The following is an 18,255-nucleotide window of genomic DNA, read 5'->3' on the forward strand; positions in this document are numbered from 1 at the left end:
GCTGTGCTCTTCTCTGGTTTTTGTAAGTTATTCATTCTTGTAAGTCATTCATTGTAAGTGAATAACTTACATATTCTTGTAAGTCATTCATTCTACTTACAAGAATAAGAAAACATTCCTTTTTGCATTATTTTCATCTTAATGTATCATCCAGCTTAGTTGCAAGAATGGAGGGTCCCTGCTTTCCATAAAGGTGGTAACCTTTTCTATAAATATCTGCCTTAGTTCATCCTAAGTCCTATAACATTGGCATTAGAAAAGAGGTCCTCAGGTCATACACTAGAGTCTGTTAGTCATTTTTAGACTTCTAGAGCAATGGTTCTGACCTTTGTTGAGTCATGGAGCTCTCTGAGAATCTGATGAAAGCTATAGTTCCTCTCTCCAGAAAAATTCTCACCTGTACATAATTTTGCATATATTTTCAGATCATCTAAGACTACTAAAACCATTCATGGACAGAGGTTAAGAACCCTTGCCTGGCCAGGCACAGTGGCTCATGCCTGTAATCCCAGCACTTTGGGAAGCCAAGGCTGGTGGATCACGAGGTCAGGAGTTTGAGACCAGCCTGACCAACATGGTGAAACCCTGTCTCTACTGAAAATACAAAAATCAGCTGGTGTGGTGGTGCATGCCTGTAATCGCAGCTACTCAGGAGGCTGAGGCAGGAGAATCACTTGAACCTGAAAAGTGGAGGTTGCAGTGAGCCGAGACTGTGCCACTGCACTCCAGCATGGGAGACTCCATCTCATAAAAAAAAAAAGGACCCTTGCCTAATGGTTGCAAAGTGGTCATAAGTAATACTGCTCCTTTAATCCTGATGATACTTTGTTGATCATTAGCATGAAACCGTAATCTTGTCATTTCAAGAGTTTCTGTTTTCCTAAATTTTTTTTCCCCATTGTGACCAAGAACAAAGGCGTTTAGAATAAGCTGTCCAGAATTTACTTTATAGCCCATGGCTTAGGATACAATTGGTAACTGATCTGTGCTGCAGGCACACTGACTCCCAACTAGTCATTGTTCCTAAGACTCACTAAGGTCAGCCAAGCCCTGAGCACATGTAACTCTCCATAGTTTCCACTTTAATCCTGGACATCTTACTACAAAGCACAGCTAAAAATAGACCAAGCCAGAGTGCTTAGTACACACCACAGAGGTGCATTTCCAGCGCCAGGCGTTTTAATCAACGACACTGTTCACAATCCAGAGAGAGTGCTTTCATTTAGCAGGAAAACGTGGCTTCATTTTGAGCAAGCTAAAATACAACCTAAAGGAATTATGAGACTTTGAAGTGTTCAAAAACTATTATCTGCTCCTGTGTTCTAGGTCTAAAAAGAGAAAGAGAAAGACTAAAATACCTTCAGGATTGAGTTGGCTTTGTCTTTCACATTGAATTATTCAAAGATATTAGCATTCTTCCCCTCTTGTTTCTAGGTTAGCATGCTTCTGCCAAGAAGTTTAAGTTGTTCAAACATAGCAAGCCATAAGAAATACCTACCTACTGAAATATATACATAGTAGGAAGGAAAAAGTAATGAGTTTGAACATAGAAAAATAATTACAGTTCCATTCCCTAGAGAAAGTTTATTATCTAAGGCTCTTTATGGCCAAAATGGCCAAGTCTCCTGAGGATTATATAGAGCAAATGTTTTCATAATAAAATCTGCTCAAAGGTTTAATTACTAATAATATAGCAAATTAGGAATAAATATAAATATTACACATGTGGCTAAAAGGATTTGCATAAAATTAAAATAGTTTTAATATAAAATTTTGTAATAAAGTTGAGAAAATAAAGTTCCTTTAAAAATACAAGTTCATAAAACTCTAGATTCTACAGCACTGGGGAAATGAAATAAGTACACAAGGAGTTACATTGACAATTGCATGATAATGAAAATGCCCATCTTCTATAAACCTAGCACAAAGAGTCCGGGAAAATGGATATTTAAAATGTAATCTTCCTCTATTACACTTACTTTCCTAAATGAGGTTCTTAAGCATATCTGGAGCGTGTTTTTCCGGCAGGAAAACAAATTGAGGCTATCATATACATATGGTATTAATCTTCCCAACTTTTCCTGGGAAGGCAGTTCGTTGGAAGCAAGTGCTAAAAGAAATGAATTCACCTTAGTAACAGTATTTTCATATGTGTGATCCTTATGAATATCCCACAGCAAAATATGACCTATGACATTGAGACTGAGAAGTGATCCTGTTCATAGGTTCACTTAACCTAAATGGAATTTCAGAGTGTTGCCATCATACATTCCAGATAAACCCCACCGGAGTCTGGCTCTGTTAGTGAACCCAGCAGAAGCTCCCAGGAGGCCACCATCATCACTGATGAAATGACAGCTGTAGATTAGGCGCTGCTCAAACCCAACAGAGATTTAGGAATTTCTGCCTTTGGAAACATGCCTCACTTCTAGTCATATCAACCACTCCATTATTTTCTCAATAACTTTTTAGATTCCCAGAGAAAACAGCTTTTCCAGTTGCCCTATGAGATATTTTGTAGACTTAAATTTGGTAAGACTTAAAACTATGTTACATTTATAGCAAAAAATACAACCTATGCCACATACTTTGGAGAATAGGATTAGAGGCAGCAGGTAGTTACTGACCACATAGCCCAGAAAGGTCTATGTTTTGAAGATCGGCAATTTTTTTCTTTGGACTACAGATAGATTTTAAATACAAGTCACATGCATCTTGCAAGTGTTTTTTTAATCTCCATAAAATATTTCATTCTGAATATGAAGAAAATAAAACTTGCCTTGGCCTGAGAAAGCAAATATCTGCCCAACATTCATCAGGCTGAAACAGCAGACACTGTTAAGCCAACTGCAAAGTTAACAGGAAACGACATTTCTCCCAGGGACATTGCTGTTGTAAAGTGTCATGGTAACCTCCTTCTGTGGGTGAATATAGACTCACTGAGAAGCTTTCTTCTCTAATATCAAAGACAATCAGTGAGTTCACTGTTTAAAATTACATCAGTAAAAATGAAACATCTCACCCTTGCCTGGAGGATCTTAGTTGCTTTACTGAGGCAGAGAAGCAGCCTCAATTCTCACTTCCGGTAAGAAGCCCCAGATAAGAGACTTGGGGATGCAACAGTCCACATTTATCTTAACTTCATTGTTTCCAAAGAAATAGCACCCAGGGTTCATGTTGCAGACCAGACCTGCATCTAAGCTCCACTCTTTCTAGAATCCTAAAATAACCCTTTTTCCTCTAGTGTTTAGTCTCCTTCATTGCGTTGGGTCAATAAACCTAATTTTGTCGGATTACAGGTTGGTTCTTATTATTCTTAGGCTGGCTGAGATAGGGCCATGTTTTTATCAAATGCTCGAGCTAAAGAAAATATCTGCTGCATAAATAGTAGTTCCGAATTTTAAGCATTTGCTATTAGATATTTTAAAAATATATTTAATAGAATACTTCTTTGCAGTATCAGTTCAGTCTCCTGTGCCCCGCGAATTTTAAATTCTGTATGGCAAAACTTCCCTGTTTCTAGAAATAGCACAGCTGGTAACATAAGCAAGACTTGTCCGTGAGAATACGAAGCTCTTTGTGAAGCTAAAATAGACAATAAAGAGAAATAGGTAGGCACAGGTCCCAGGTCTCCCAAACAAGGTCTGTCTGCACACCTGGTTGAAATGCAGGGCTGACATAATTAAGAAGTAACTGGGCCGGGTGTGGTGGCTCAAGCCTGTAATCCCAGCACTTTGGGAGGCCGAGGCCGAGGAGGGTGGATTACCTGAGATCAGGAGTTCGACTAGCCTGACCAACATGGAGAAACCCCATCTCTACTAAAAATACAAAAATTAGCCTGGCGTGGTGGCGCATGCCTGTAATTCCAGCTACTTGGGAGGCTGAGGCAGGAGAATCGCTTGAACCCGGAAGGTGGAGGTTGCGGTGAGCCGAGATCATGCCACTGCACTCCAGCCTGGGTGACAAGAGCGAAACTCCGTCTCAAAAAAAAAAAAAGCAACTGGGAGAAGACCGTAATCCCAGCACTTTTGGAGCCCGAGGCGTGTGGATCGCCTGAGGTCGGGGTTCGAAACCAGCCTGGCCAAAATGGCGAAACCCGGTCTCTAGTAAAAATACAAAATTGGCCAGGCGTGGTGGCGCATACCTGTAATCCCAGCTAATTGGGAGGCTGAGGCAGGAGAATCACTTGAACCCGGGAGGCAACAGAGGTTGCAGTGAGCGGAAGTCGCGCCACTGCACTCCAGCCTGGGCAACAAGTGCAAAACTGTCTCAAAAACCCAAAACCAAACCAAACCAAACCAAACAAACAAACAAAAAACAAAACAACAACAAAAAAAGAAGTAACTGGGAGGGTCACTCAGAGCACACGCCTCTTCCTGGAGGTTGGAAGCATGCTTCCGACATACCCATGGGAGGAGCCATAATCGTAGGCCGAGGCCGCCTTCCGACTGACTTCAGAGCTCAGGGCATACTGCGAGGCCTGCTGCTGGAAGGAGGAGGCAGACGCCTGACGGAAGGCCTCGGATTCCTGGCGGTGCGCGGCGGAGGAGCGGCTGCTGTAGGCCGTGGAGCCCTGGGTGTAAATGGCAGAGCTCTTCTTCTCCCGCTGGTAGTGGCTCATGGTGGTGCGGAGGTCCTTGTCGCGGTAGCTGAGATCATAGTGCTGGTGGGACCTCTGATAAAATGGCAAAGACATCCTGTGCCCCTTGAGGGAACCGGGCCACCTGAAAGAAGACAACACTTTTTGAGTGAATTACTAAGGAACAAATTCCATAGAACAAGTCATCTAAACCAATCTGTAAAAATCAGTACTCTTGGCTGGCTGCAGTGGTTCATACCTGAAATCCCAGTGAGGATCACTTGCGGCCAGGAGCTCAAAATCAACCTGGCCGACACAGTGAGACCCTATCTCTACCAAAAAAAAAAAAAAAAAAGAAAGAAAGAAAGAAAGAAAAGAAAAGAAAGAAAAAAGAAAGAGAAAGAAAGAAGGAAAGGAAGAGAAAGAGAGAAAAGAAAGAAAAAATTAGCCGGGTGTGGCATGTGTGTCTGTAGTCCCAGCAACTCCAGAGGTAGAGGCAGGAGGATTGCTTGAGCCCAAGACTTTGAGGCTGCAGTGAGCTGTGATTGACCATTGCACTCGGCTTGGGTGACAAAACAAGACCCTGTCTAAAAAAATAAAATAAAAATTAATATTCTTATGTTTTCCAAAAAGTAAATGGAAAAGGGTATGAAGTTTAGCATAACTGGATATTAAAAAAACTCCACCTCGTAGCCCAGATGTGCCACTCCTGTCATTGTACCTTTTTTTTTTTCTTTTGAGACGGAGTCTTGCTCTTTCACCAGGCTGGAGTGCAGTGGCAGGATCTTGGCTCACTGCAACCTCCGACTCCTGATTCAAGCAATTCCCTTCACTCAGCCTCCTGAGTAGCTGGGACTATAGGCGCGCCACGACGCCCGGCTGATTTTAGTAGAGACAGGGTTTCACCATGGCCAGGATGGTCTCGATCTCCTGACCTCATGATCAAAGGGTTGGGATTATAGGCGTGAGCCACTGCGCCCAGCCCATGGTACGTTTTTAAAAAAAAATTGTATCTAGGAGGTCTTGACAAAGTTTTTCTATCCTGGCTATTGTGCTTTTCCCTCAGACTCTTCATAATTTTTCTAATCTTCTGCCATTTCATTTTTCATTTGGGACTTCATTTGGGACAATATGGAAGGATAGAGTCATGTGGTGTTCATTCAATAAATAATTAGCAGCACCTACTGTGTGCCTGGCACCATCCAGCCCATGAAATCCAGTAGTGAGGCTGGGCACAGTGGCTTATGCCTGTGATCCAGTACTTCAGGAGGCTGAGGCAGGCGGCTCACTTGAGGTCAGGAGTTCAAGACCAGCCTGGCCAACATAGAGAAACCCCAACTCTACTAAAAATACAAAAATTAGCCAGGCATGGTGGTGGGCACCTGTAGTCCCAGCTACTCTGGTGGCTGAGGCAGGAGAATCACTTGAACTCGAAGGTGGAGCTTTCAGTGAGCCAAGGTCACGCTACTGTACTCCATACTGGGCAACAGAGCAAGACTCTGTCTCAGAACAAAAAGACAGAGGTAAACAAAACAAACAAAATGCCTGTTCTAATCACCTGTACAGAACCATACAGTCTACTGCTGGAGAAAGATAATAGAGAAAACAAGTAAGTATGAGATAGGCTAATGTGCCAAGTGCTGTAGAGAAAAACGAAGCAGGTAAGAGGGATAGATGCAATTTTCAACAGCCTCAGCAGGGATGGCTTTCCTAGAAAGTAACATCTGAGCATGAAACTTTCTGGGGAAGAGTATTACAGATGGAAGACCAGCACAAAGGCACTGAAGAATGAACATGACTACCGTGCTCCAGGAACCACGGATTGGCAGAGGTTCTGGGGGAGGGAGAGGTATAGGAGAGGATGTCAAAGAGGTGAGCTCTATGTGTCGGGGAAGGGCCACTAGTGTAGGTTCCTATAGGTAGCAGTAAGGACTTCGGCCCTTATTGCGAAAGGGCTGAGAAGCCATTGGAAGACTGAGCTGAGACTCATTCTCACTGATGTCTCAAGATGGACTGTGGAGGGACGAGAGTGAAAGCCAGGAGACCCATGAAAGGACTAAGCTGCATCCTCTCAAAATTCCTATGTTGAAGCCTTAACCTCCAGTACCTCGAAATGTGACCATATTTGGAGATAGCGTCATTAAAAAGGAAGTTAAGTTAAAATTAGGCCATTAGGGTGGGACCTAATCCTATATGATGGTGTACCTACAGGAAAAGAAAACCAAGACCCAGATGTGTACAGAACAGAGGGAAGACCATGTAGAAACAGGGAGAAGGCCATCTGTGAGCTAACAAGAGACGGGAAAAGAAGCCAACCCAGCTGACACCTTGATCTTGGACTTCTAGTCTCCAGAGTTGCAAGGTAATAAATTTATGTTGTTTAAGCCACCCAGTCCATGGGACTTTGCTATGATAGCCCTGGCAAAAGAATACAAAGGCCACTGAAATGGTCCAGGCTAGAGGTGACAGGGGTAGCAGTGAAAGTGTGAGAGGTGGTCAAGTTCTGCACAGGTTTTGAAGTTAGAACCAATGGCATTTGCTGAAAGTTCTGAATTAGGATGTGAAAGAAAGAGATGACTCCAATGTTTTCGCCTGAGCAACTGAAAGACAAGTTGCTATTAACTGAGATGGGGAGGAATGTGGAAAGTATCAATTTGGGGTGGAAGAACAGGAGATTGGTTTCAATGCTCTAAATCTGAGAGGCCTGTTAGACCTTCCAGAGGAGATATTTTACGTGGGAAGTTGGATAGGTGACTCTGGAGTGCAGGGGAGAGGTCCAGGATGGAGATCTACATTTGGGAGTCAACAGCATTTAGGTGGTATCAAAAGCCAAAAAAACAGATCAGAACTATTATGCACGGAAAAGAAAGTCCTAAAACTGGGCCAGGTATGGCGGCTCATGCCTGCAGCACTTTGAGAGGCCAAGGCAGGAGGATTTCCTGAGCCCAGGAGTTCGAGTCCAGCCTGGGCAACATGGTAAGATCTTGTCTGTATTATAAAAATATAAGATAAAATAAAATAAAGGCCTAAAACTGAACCCTGGAGTATGCTTATCTTATATATAACCTCTCTCAAATCTCACAAACACTTCAAGCAAAGGCACAGTCTCAAACCAGAAAAAAAAAAAATGGTTTGCTCCGTAAGGAATATGCAGGCTTCTATTCTCCCTATGTAAAGAGGCAAGAGAATTGATTCCCAGGGTGGCAGCTGGCATTGTGAACTTGAGCTAACAGTTCTACTAAAAGTCAAAGCTATGTTTGTTTAGCATAGGGTAGGGAGATGTCACATTGCCTTAGCTTTCTTGAATAGTCTGTCTACTGATAGCAGGCCTATCAGCCAGGTTGACAACCCTGGATGAAGTAATAGTTTTATAAAAGTTCCACCACCAAATTTTTTAATAGTGTAAAATGAATTTTAAAGTGATCTGTTTTCTCCAAATCTTGTTTTATAAAAAAATTCAAAATGAAGAATGAATCCTTCTTGATCAAATTTAAAACTACTTTTTATTTAAACTATTTTAAAAGTCAGCATGTATTCCCTAGAGAAGAAAATCGAGCAAACTTCACTCCAAAAATATTTATCTTAGGGCTCACGGAAGATATCAGTCAACACGGCATGTCCTAAGAGAAAAAAATAGCTACCAGCAAGCAACTTTGCTTCAGCCCCTAAATAGATTGCTATTTTCTGTTACAAAATATAGAGGATAATTACCATGTCTAATTAATAATTACTAAATGAATGTTGATAAAACAGGGGTTAGAAAATATTAATACAGAATTATGTTAGGCAGTTATAAAGATATTAGAGAAGTTTCTGTTATGATACACACTACATTATAACATGGCACATGTTATTTGAATGATTTTCAAATAAATAATAAAGAACTTTGTTATGTGTTGTTATAAACTCAATTCACTCCCCAAATGATTTTAAATGCTGTTATTTTTACAAAATAAAAATTGTAAATGTCTTGCCCCAATACTATTTTTTATTTTCCCCAAATATATTTATTTTTAATAATAGTTAACATTCCTCTCCTCTCACATAGATAGTAGGTTACAAGTAAACAGGGTTTGACTTGAAGTCCACACTGCTGATTGTTACAGCCCTGACCTCTGGAACAAAGGTACAATCACCTCCTCTTCATCAAGTAAGTCTTTGAAGTCAACTAAAGCCAAGATTAGCCCCAACACATGACAGCTGGAGTACGTTGGGAGAAAGGATGGTTTTAGTGTCTTTTTTTTCTTTAAGACCTAAATTTTCTTTCTGAAAATAATTTGTGATTTTAGGAAGAAATACACATTCCATAGTTTTTGATGAAATACACATTCCATGAAATACACATTTCATGATACTTTTGTGCAGGCATTAGAGGGCAAAAGCGAATGAACACGATTTCCAGAAAGATCACTATGTGGGGCTCTATGTTGCCTCTGAAATATTGCTTAACCATTTTGAGGCCAGGAATATCATTGTGCACTCTCACAATTTATCTACATTGCATTGTCACAGCAAGATCACTGAATTATCAACTAGTGACTTCAGAGTTCACTTTCCTTCTTTCGGTCTAATTTGTAACCAGGAAGCATTGTATGGCACATGGAGAATAGAAAATGCAGGGCCTCCTGTCTCTCATCCATTCTAGATTTCAACCAAACCGTACTTGGAAAGAGCATTTAACACACGCTTACAGTTCGATCTGAGGCAAATATGACCTCCTTACAGTCCCAGGAACAGGAGCTTAATTTCAGAAGAATACAGTGATGAGAGAGAAGAACGTGCCAGCCCAGCTGGCACCCGGCTGTTCTGCTTTCCCTCCCTGGAGCTTCACTTTCCTATTTCTCTGTTATTCTGACATCTCTTTGAGAAAACTGCTGTGTTCAGAAGCCAGAAAGCAACCCACTTACACTGCAGTGCTGCTAAGCTCATAAGCTATCAAGTGCATTCTTCTGCCTCAGTGTCACACTTACCAGTTTCCAAAGGAGTAATGGTGGTGGAAATGTTCCGATGAGGCCGAGGAGCTGGATGGGAGAATGAAAACTCCACCGAGGTTGAATCCAAGAAAATGTTAAGAGGCAGGGCTAAAGACAGGACCCTGGGGGCCAGTTCAAAAATAATGCATGTGGTCAGGCAGTCGAATGTCAGGCCACACAGCCAGCCTTTTATGGCCAAGAAGGCAGATAAATATAGCAGCAGATGGGGAGGGTAGTCCCAAACCAGAAGGAGGAGAGGGGCACGGGCAGGTAGCTGCCTCAGGAATGTCATTCCGTAATGCCGATCAATGGGTCTGGCCCGATTAAAGCAAATAGAGGATTTTTATTTGGCAACAAGAGGTATTTTCATTATCACTTTATCATTAGATAATTTTAAAGCGTAATGGAAAGAGTCGTTTGTGTTAAGAGCTAAAAATAGGTGTAGTAATATGATTCTCAAAATGGACTTCATGGAATTTTAATGCCAAGATATGGTTCTGGGCATGCTGTTAATAACACATGTACAGTACATTTAAAAGATACAAATAACTTAAACACATACAGTACATTTAAAAGAAAAAAGAACTTGAAGCTAACTAAAGGCAAAACAAGGAAGAAATGGGTTACACGTGGTGGCAATTTTTGCCTGACATCAAGGTCACTATTTCTCTCATTTCAGGAAAATTTACAAAGTTAAGTCCCAGCTTCAAGACTGATATTTGATTTCCTGTTGATTAAAGCCTTTTGTGATGCAACTCAATGTTTTATCTTTCCTAACTCAGAGTAGGGTCAGTCCATCTAATAAGAGATTCTCTTTTTTTGTTCTTTAAATGGTGTGACCAAGTAAGAGGAGGTAGAACCCGATGGTGAGAGCCTGTGCTGTGGATTCAGACCAGATCTAGGTCCCACTATACTGATGGCACTTAGTAGCCACAAAACCTCTCACAATGTATTTCTCCTTCCTAAGCGTCACGTTTTTTGTCTATAAAATGGGGATAATATTCAAATTATAGGATTGCTATGGCGATTAAATGTGATACTGCAGACAGAGCACTTAACCTAGTGACAGTCACATAATATAGACTCAAATATAAGCTATTATTACTGACAGCAATAATATCAAAGCTCATTGTTAGATTATATGCATTCAGCAGGTTGGTGTTTTGATCTATTGGCCTTATGATCTGACAGTGATATTATGTCAACTGAATAAAGATCACTTGTGTCTATTAAATTTTTTTTTCTTTTTGAGACAGGGTCTCACTCTGTTGCCCAGGCTGGAGTGCAGTGAGTGGTACAGCCCACTGCAACCTCTGCCTCCCGAACTGAAGCAATCCTTCCATCTCAGCCTCCCGAGTAACTACAGGCGCTTGCCACCACATCTGGCTAATTTTTTTTTTTTTAATTTTTGGTAGAAATTGAGTTTCACCATATTGCCCAGGCTGGTCTCAAACTCCTGGACTGAAGCAATCCACTCGCCTCGGCCTCCCAAAGTGCTGGGATTGCAGGCATGAGCCACCGCACCCGGCCCTTCATTACCTTCTTGATGATAACTACAGTTAACACTGCTGAGGACCTATCCAGTGCCAGACACTGGGATAGGCAGCTTATATACATGATCCTGCTGAATTCTCATCGTATCTTGTAAGGGACAGCTTCATTACATAGTTGAGGAAAGCAAGGCTTCTAGAAGGGGTGGCATTTGCCAAAGATCACACAGCTGGTAGATAATGGAAATGCGATTCATTCAGAGATATTTGATTCCAAACCCCATGTACTTGTAGTCATGTATTGCTGTCTCCTCCAATGACATTTTGTTGGTAAGAAACTGGATATTTTGAAATGGCCTTTCAAGTGCAATATGGGTCTTCACTTGTAACAGAGTGTTAGCTTCTGAGCTACTCAAAGTATATAAAAGAATCTATTCCACCTACTTCTGATCCAGTTACCTGTGAAATTCAACCTGGCATTTCTTCATATACATACATCTGCTCTTAGTGAGCGTGTGGACATTTTAGCTATCTGGAAGCCATAGAAGAATGTTCCAAGTGTTATGTTCCCCAGTCATCCATTTGTTCTCTAAACATGCAATAGAATGCAGTGATTCTTCTCAAGTTTTATCCACCAGCCATTATAATGATTCCTGGTGAACCGTTTCTCTAGAGAACATTGGTAAATTGTTCCAAATCTTCTCAAAACAGAAAAGAGGAAAAATAAAAATAGGAAATATAAGTCCTCATAATAATAGCTAATACTTAATGACTATTTGCTATGTTCCAGGAAGTAATACTGTTTTACAATATCTTATTTGATTATCATATGCATGATTATCATGAAAACATTTTATGGATTAAGAAATTGAGATTTACAGCCAGACATGGTGGCTCACACCTGTAATCCCAGCACTTTGAGATGCCAAGGTAGGCAGATTTCTTGAACTCAAAAGTACGAGACAATCTTCCACAACATGGCGAAACTCCATCTCTACAAAAGTACAAACATTAGCCAGGTGTTGTGGTGTGTGCCTGTAGTCCCACCTACTCAGAAGGCTGAGGTGGGAGAATTGCTTCAGCCTGGGGAGGTTGAGGCTGCAGTGAGCCAAGATCGCACCACTGCACTCCAGCCTGAGCAATAAAGTGAGAGAGACCCTGTCTCAAAAAGAAAAAAAAAAAAAGTTGAGATTTAGAGATTAATATTGTTAAAGTTACCCAACCAGAATGTGACAGAGGATGAAACCCAGGACTGTTCTACACAGAGCATAGCCTCCTCTATATTACACTGTGCTGCCTCTCAACCATCTAACTGTGTGTGTGTGTGTGTGTGTGTGTGTGTGCGTGCGCATACACACATGTATGTTGATAGAAAGCAGCATGTGCCAATACTGTCCATTAGAAGGATGAACTGTTACAGAGGAAGAGTTTCATTTATGTTTCTTATGTAACAGATAATTTATTAGGTCAAAATGTACTGGCTACAAATATCAATACATTGAAATATTTACTGAATTTTGATCCTTGTTAAAAATACAAAAATGAGAGAAGTCCACACACACTATGGAAAACCTAAAATATTATCATTGATTCATTGAATCTCAGGATCCCTGTGAAAGGCAGAATTCATTCCAAACAAATGTACAATAAGATTGGACAAAAGCATGAGCTAGAATGCTCATGATACAGCAGAATCTCTTAAGTGATCTTTCTGCTGTAGCATCATCTAAATACAGCCTTTTCTAACAGCAAATTTATCTGAATTACAATTAGCTACATAATAAATTACATATGGTGACGTACTGGATGAAAAAACTAAAGAAGAAAAACTTGGGGTCATATGACTCAATTATTGTAATTTAGTTATGATTCCCTTATAGATGTGTATTCTGGGTCAATTACACTTACTCATGATGCCCTTACAGATGTGTAATTATCCGGAAAACTTAATGGAGTGCTAACCAGCTGTTAATTTCAAATTTTCTAGAAAATAATCTAATATAAAACACTTTTTTAAAAAGCGTATAAGTCTGGAAACTTCGGAAAATATTTTGTTCCAGAATTATACCTAGTTTTCAAAAATGGTTTTAAAGTAGATACATGCTCTCTTCGAACTAACTGTAAAGGCATTAATATTTTTTTACGTTTGAAGTGATGAGTTTAACTACCAATGGTATATCCTAAAAGCCAAAATAAATGTATAAATTATATTTAGCCACATAGCAATTTTCCAGCTCATTTTTGTTTTACAGTAGGCTAGGTAGTTAGTACAAATCTATACATGAGGGAATAGACAAAAGAAACAGTCTTCATAAATTAAATATAATGGAAACAAAACTTAAACTCCAACTGAAATGAAGAACATTTTTTCTTATGTTGCTGGTTTTAGTTAACAAAAACTCATACATCAGTAATATATAAAAAGGTCTGCATTTACTCAAGTCAGTTGATAAAGCATTTATTGAAAACCTGTAAGACATTAGGCATTGTACTATGTCCTAGCATACAAAAGTGACTAATTCATGCCCTCAAAGTCGCCACTAAAGTGATGGGTTAGAGCCCTTTGTCTTTGCTGGGTAACAAAGATTACATAAGAATATTTATGTTACAATGAGATAGGTGGAATGATGAAATGATGGACACAACACAGAAGGAGCATGTGATTAGTTGTGATAGCTGCAGAAAGCAAACACAAAAATAATCCCTCTCCTTTAAAAGGTGGGGATTAGCCAGTGCGGTGGCTCGCGCCTATAATCCCAGCACTTTGGGAGGCCAAAGTCGGCACATCACTTGAGGTCAGGAGTTTGAGACCAGCCTGGCCAACATGGTGAAACCTCATCTTGGCATGTGCCTGTAATTCTAGCTACTCAGGAGGCTGAGGCAGGAGAATAGGTTGAACCCGGGAGGCGGAGGTTGCAATGAGCCAAGATGGCGCCAGTACACTCCAGTCTGGGCAACACAGCAAAACTGCATCTCAAAAGAAAAAAAGAAAAAAGGGATTAAGGGAGCAAATCTAATGTGCACCTATTATGCAAAGCACCATGGTAGATATGGGGAAGCAAACATGACTGACACTGGCCCCAGAAACAAGGATTTCCAAATTCTAAGCAATATTTCTTCAATGCAGATGCTTTCCATGGAAGGAAAAGCTTAAATAAATTGTTCAGTGAGCTCTTTTGAAAGCTGTAAATTTGCTGTATCCTTCCTACCTCACTGTTGCCTAATTTATAGGCAACACTGAAATAAGAAAGATATCATGTTTGGCAGCTGGTTCTGTTTATTGATTAACTTTGAGAAATCATTTCACCTCTCTGAAGCTCCATTTTCTCATCTGTAAACTAAAGAATTTAGAGCTAGATGATCACTAAGGTGCTTTCCAGCCCTAATAACCTGTGCTGTCAATCCACAAAGTAACTGTTCTATTCTTGACTTGCTCATAAGCAGATTAGCAACATTCTGTGTGGAGCAATATGTGTGAAGAATAAAACAAATCCTCCTTGAGCCAAAAAGTCTGCTTCTACCTGCTGGCTCATCTCCGAAGTAGTGTCATCTTATGACTTTAGTCCCTACTATGCTGAAAATGATCCAGAAAGGTATTTCAGTATGTTATTGTTTCTTTTAAGTCTTTGTGTGTAATGAGTAGAGGACAGGGAGGGAAGCAGAGCAGGTGAGTGTGGGAGTGGCTGAAGGATGGGGCCTAGGACTCTTATCAGAAGCCACATTTCACCTAGTTATTACATGAACTAAATCTAAACTAGGTGAACTGAATCTAAATCTAAAATTAGATTTTTTTTTTTTTTTTTTTGAGACAGAGTCTTGCCCTGTCGCCCAGGCTGGAATGCAATGTCGCAATCTCACTGCAACTTCCACCTCCCAGGTTCAAGAGATTCTCCTGCCTTAGTCTTCTGAGTAGCTGGGAGTACAAGCGCCTGCATTGATACCTGGCAAGTTTTTGTATTTTTATTAGAGATGGGGGTTTCACCATGTTGGCCAGGCCGGCCTTGAACTTGTGATCTCAAGTGATCCACCCACCTCGGCCTCCAAAGTTCTGGGATTTACAGGCATGAGCTACCACGCCTGTCCTAAAATAAGATCTAGTTTGAATGTTGAATGTATCTGGGCAACGGCAAAATTAAGGCCAATATAGTCGACGTCTTGCGTCAGAATCCATAGGCTGTGAGGGTCCCCTGTGAGCTCCCTTCCCTGTTGAGGATAGGTGAAGAAGTGCTGGGCCAAAAGCCCGGTCCTGGAGGAGGGCATGCCTGCCATGGTGCAGAACTGGCAGGTAAGTGGTAGGATAGGGCCTAACCCTTAGTCAGATCCTTTCCCATTACTCTGTCCTCTAGACTAGACTCCAGGCCATTAGGAAGCACAAATGTAATTCCACAGTGGCCTTGGTTTATGTAAAGTGATGCACTCATGGTTATGGAAAGGGAATTACTTTTTATTCTTCATTAGTTGCCCGTATTTCTCTCTCTTCTCCTCAATTCCTTCCTGCATCAAAGATGCTCCATTTTGCCCATCTGAACCTTCTTCCCCTATTCACAGGAGAAGGGAGGGAAGCCCTTTATTTGTTAAGGTGCACCTGGTCCTTGGATTGTTGGACAATTGGGTAGAAGATGATAAAATACTTCCCTGCAAGCCAAAGGAGGGGGAGAAGCAAGTGGCCTTTACTGAAGCTCTCAATACAGAGCAGGAGGAGTAATCTTGGCCTCTTCCAGATTCCAGAACAAAGGCTTGGCACCTCTCTTCCTAGACTACCCCTTCTGGAGGTGAAGGAGGGGAGACTCAGTATGAATGGGCAGTGTCTTAAATGTCAAACATCTCCAAAGTCCAGCTGAGCCTTAGCCATGTTAATATGTTCCAAGGCCATGGAAAGTTAACTGTGGTTATTCTGATCCACACCCTCCTCCTTCCACGCCCCTCCATTCTCCGCTCTGGTTAATGAAGAATTGTCTGTATGCTACATTATGGCTGAAGACAAAAAGACAGGTCAGGCAGCCAAGGCTGGTTAATCTTTGGCTTTCCTGCTTCAGGACTTGTCAGGCCTCTGACTTAGAAATATTGCCCTTTCATCATTCACCAATGACTGTCAGTAAATGATGTGTTTGAATTTCCAGAAATAGGACATAATTTCAAAATCTTGCATTTTGAGAAGAGAGATGGCCAAGCATCAGCATATTCTTCACTGGTTTGCCAACGCCCAATCCCCATGTTCCTAAAGGACAACATGATGAAGACCAGGTGAACACCTGCAGTCACAGTGGGCTACATTACAGAAGAATCTTGACTTCAGAGCACCTAAATATTTCATCATGAGCATTCAGCATCCCTGCCCTTTGCTGATATTCTTGTTACACTGGATAGTAAGCATGTCTGCCTTTTGCTGTGGCTGGAGACACTTCCTCTATCTTGAAAGGCTGTTCACTGTATGAACAGTCCTGCACAAATGGCTTGGAACAAAGGAGAGCCAGAGCTTCACTTGCAACATGTGCCAAGACATGAGAGACCCGTGGAGAACTGTCTCCCAACAATAACTGTGTGTTATTTTTACAAAAATAATATAGTTTTTTTTTCTTTCAAAGAACCAGAATAAAGATCAGCAGATCTGAGTCTCCAGTTTCAATTCATTTAGAATTTCCTTTTAACAGTTTATAGCAACAAAATTGACACATCATAAATTAATCCATTTTAAGAGTAAAGTTACGTGAGTTTTAGTCAATTTTACATTGTGCATCCATCACCAAAATCCAGTTTTAAAACACTTCCATCTCCCTGAAAAGTTTCCACAGGTTTGTCTGCAGTTAATCCTGGATGCCACCCATGACCGAGGCCACCACTGACCTCTGTCTCTACAGTTCTGCTTTTTCTAGAAATTTCACACAAACGGAATCCTACCATATGTAGTCTTTCATGTCTGGTTTCTTTCACTTGGCCAGATGCTTTTGAGTTTCGTCTGGGGTGTCCCGTGATTCAGCAGCATGTTTCTTTTTATTGCTAAGAATTATTTCATTGAAAGATATACTACATTGTGTTTCTCCTTTCATCAATAAATGGACATTTGCATTGTGCCTAGTTTGAGGCTATTATGAATAATGCCAACTTAAATCTTAAAACTTAAAATCTATTTTTCCTTATTTAATTAACCAAATAAAACATCAAAACACTGACCAGGATGGGCACAGTGGCTCATGCCTGTAATCCCAGCACTTTGGGAGGCCAAGGTGGGCTAATTGCTTGAGCTCAGGAGTTCAAGACCAGCCTGGGCAACAAGGCAAAAAAATAGCTGGATGTGGTTGCATGTGCCTCTAATCCCAGCTACTTGAGAGGCTGAAGCAAGAGGGTTGCTTGAACCCAGGGGGTCGAGGCTGCAGTGAGCTATGATCATGTCACTGCACTAGAGCCTGGGCGACAGAGTGAGACCCTGTCTCAAGAAAAACAAAACAAAACAAAAACAAAAACAAAAACTAAGGTATACAGAAGTTTAGTAATTTGCTCTAGAGCACACAAGTAAAAAGTGTTAGAGCTAGGATTCAAATTCAGATAACTGAGATCGAGTTAATATGCTTAAATGGTGTGTAATATTTTCCGCATAAATGAAAGCAAAGCATTTCTGATAAAATTCTACAACTTTTCCAATTTCTAAAGTAATTTAGATACCATTTTTTCATGTGAGACAGGGCTATGTTTCCAAGTATAAATGTGATTATGTTCTGTTTTCTTCTTTCTCTCTCTTTCATACCCCAAGAGTCCCATTTCTTCCCTCAGTCCACACTGAAACAGAAACAAAGATGCAAGAACAAAACAAAATCACCCTTCAGACTCTGCAGTCTCAGATGCAGCTTACAGAGCTAGCATTTCCTATCCTGCCTACTAGATAACACTGAGCCTTAAAGGGCAAGGAAAAAGGCTGAGTGGCCCCTAGAATGGGAAAGCAAGGATCGACAGAAGGGATAGGTGATCCTCAACCTTGAAGGAAAAGGACATTTGATGGAAAGAACAGGGGAGCAGAGAGAAAGAGGATATTTATTTTTAGAAACAGCCTTTTAAACTTGGAGACATTATGCTAAGTGAAATAAGTCAGTCACAAAGAACAAATACTGCATGATTCCACTTAGGTGAGTTACCTGCTATAGTCAAATTAACAGAGACAGAAAGCAGCATAATAGCAACCAGGGCCGGGGTGGCGGGGTGGGAGGAATTAGGAGTTAGT

General features: G+C 40.9%; 1 protein-coding gene across 2 annotated transcripts in view; it reads right to left on the bottom strand.

The window, feature by feature from the left end:
• The window catches only part of MYOM1 (myomesin 1), a 162,986-nt gene extending 153,136 nt beyond the window's left edge, over nt 1-9,850 (bottom strand). For both annotated transcript variants that reach the window (XM_032293278.1, XM_032293277.1), the window contains exons 1-2: nt 9,550-9,850; nt 4,407-4,724 (exon numbers count right to left, since the gene is read on the bottom strand). In XM_032293278.1, coding sequence (XP_032149169.1) covers nt 4,407-4,696 — 290 coding nt within the window. In that variant the 5' untranslated portion in view covers nt 4,697-4,724; nt 9,550-9,850. The remainder of the gene's footprint in view (nt 1-4,406; nt 4,725-9,549) is intronic.
• Nucleotides 9,851-18,255: the final 8,405 nt, after the last annotated feature.

Source organism: Sapajus apella, unplaced genomic scaffold (assembly GCF_009761245.1).
Source record: "Sapajus apella isolate SASKATOON/1434 unplaced genomic scaffold, GSC_monkey_1.0 scaffold29, whole genome shotgun sequence".
Lineage (NCBI taxonomy): Eukaryota > Metazoa > Chordata > Mammalia > Primates > Cebidae > Sapajus > Sapajus apella.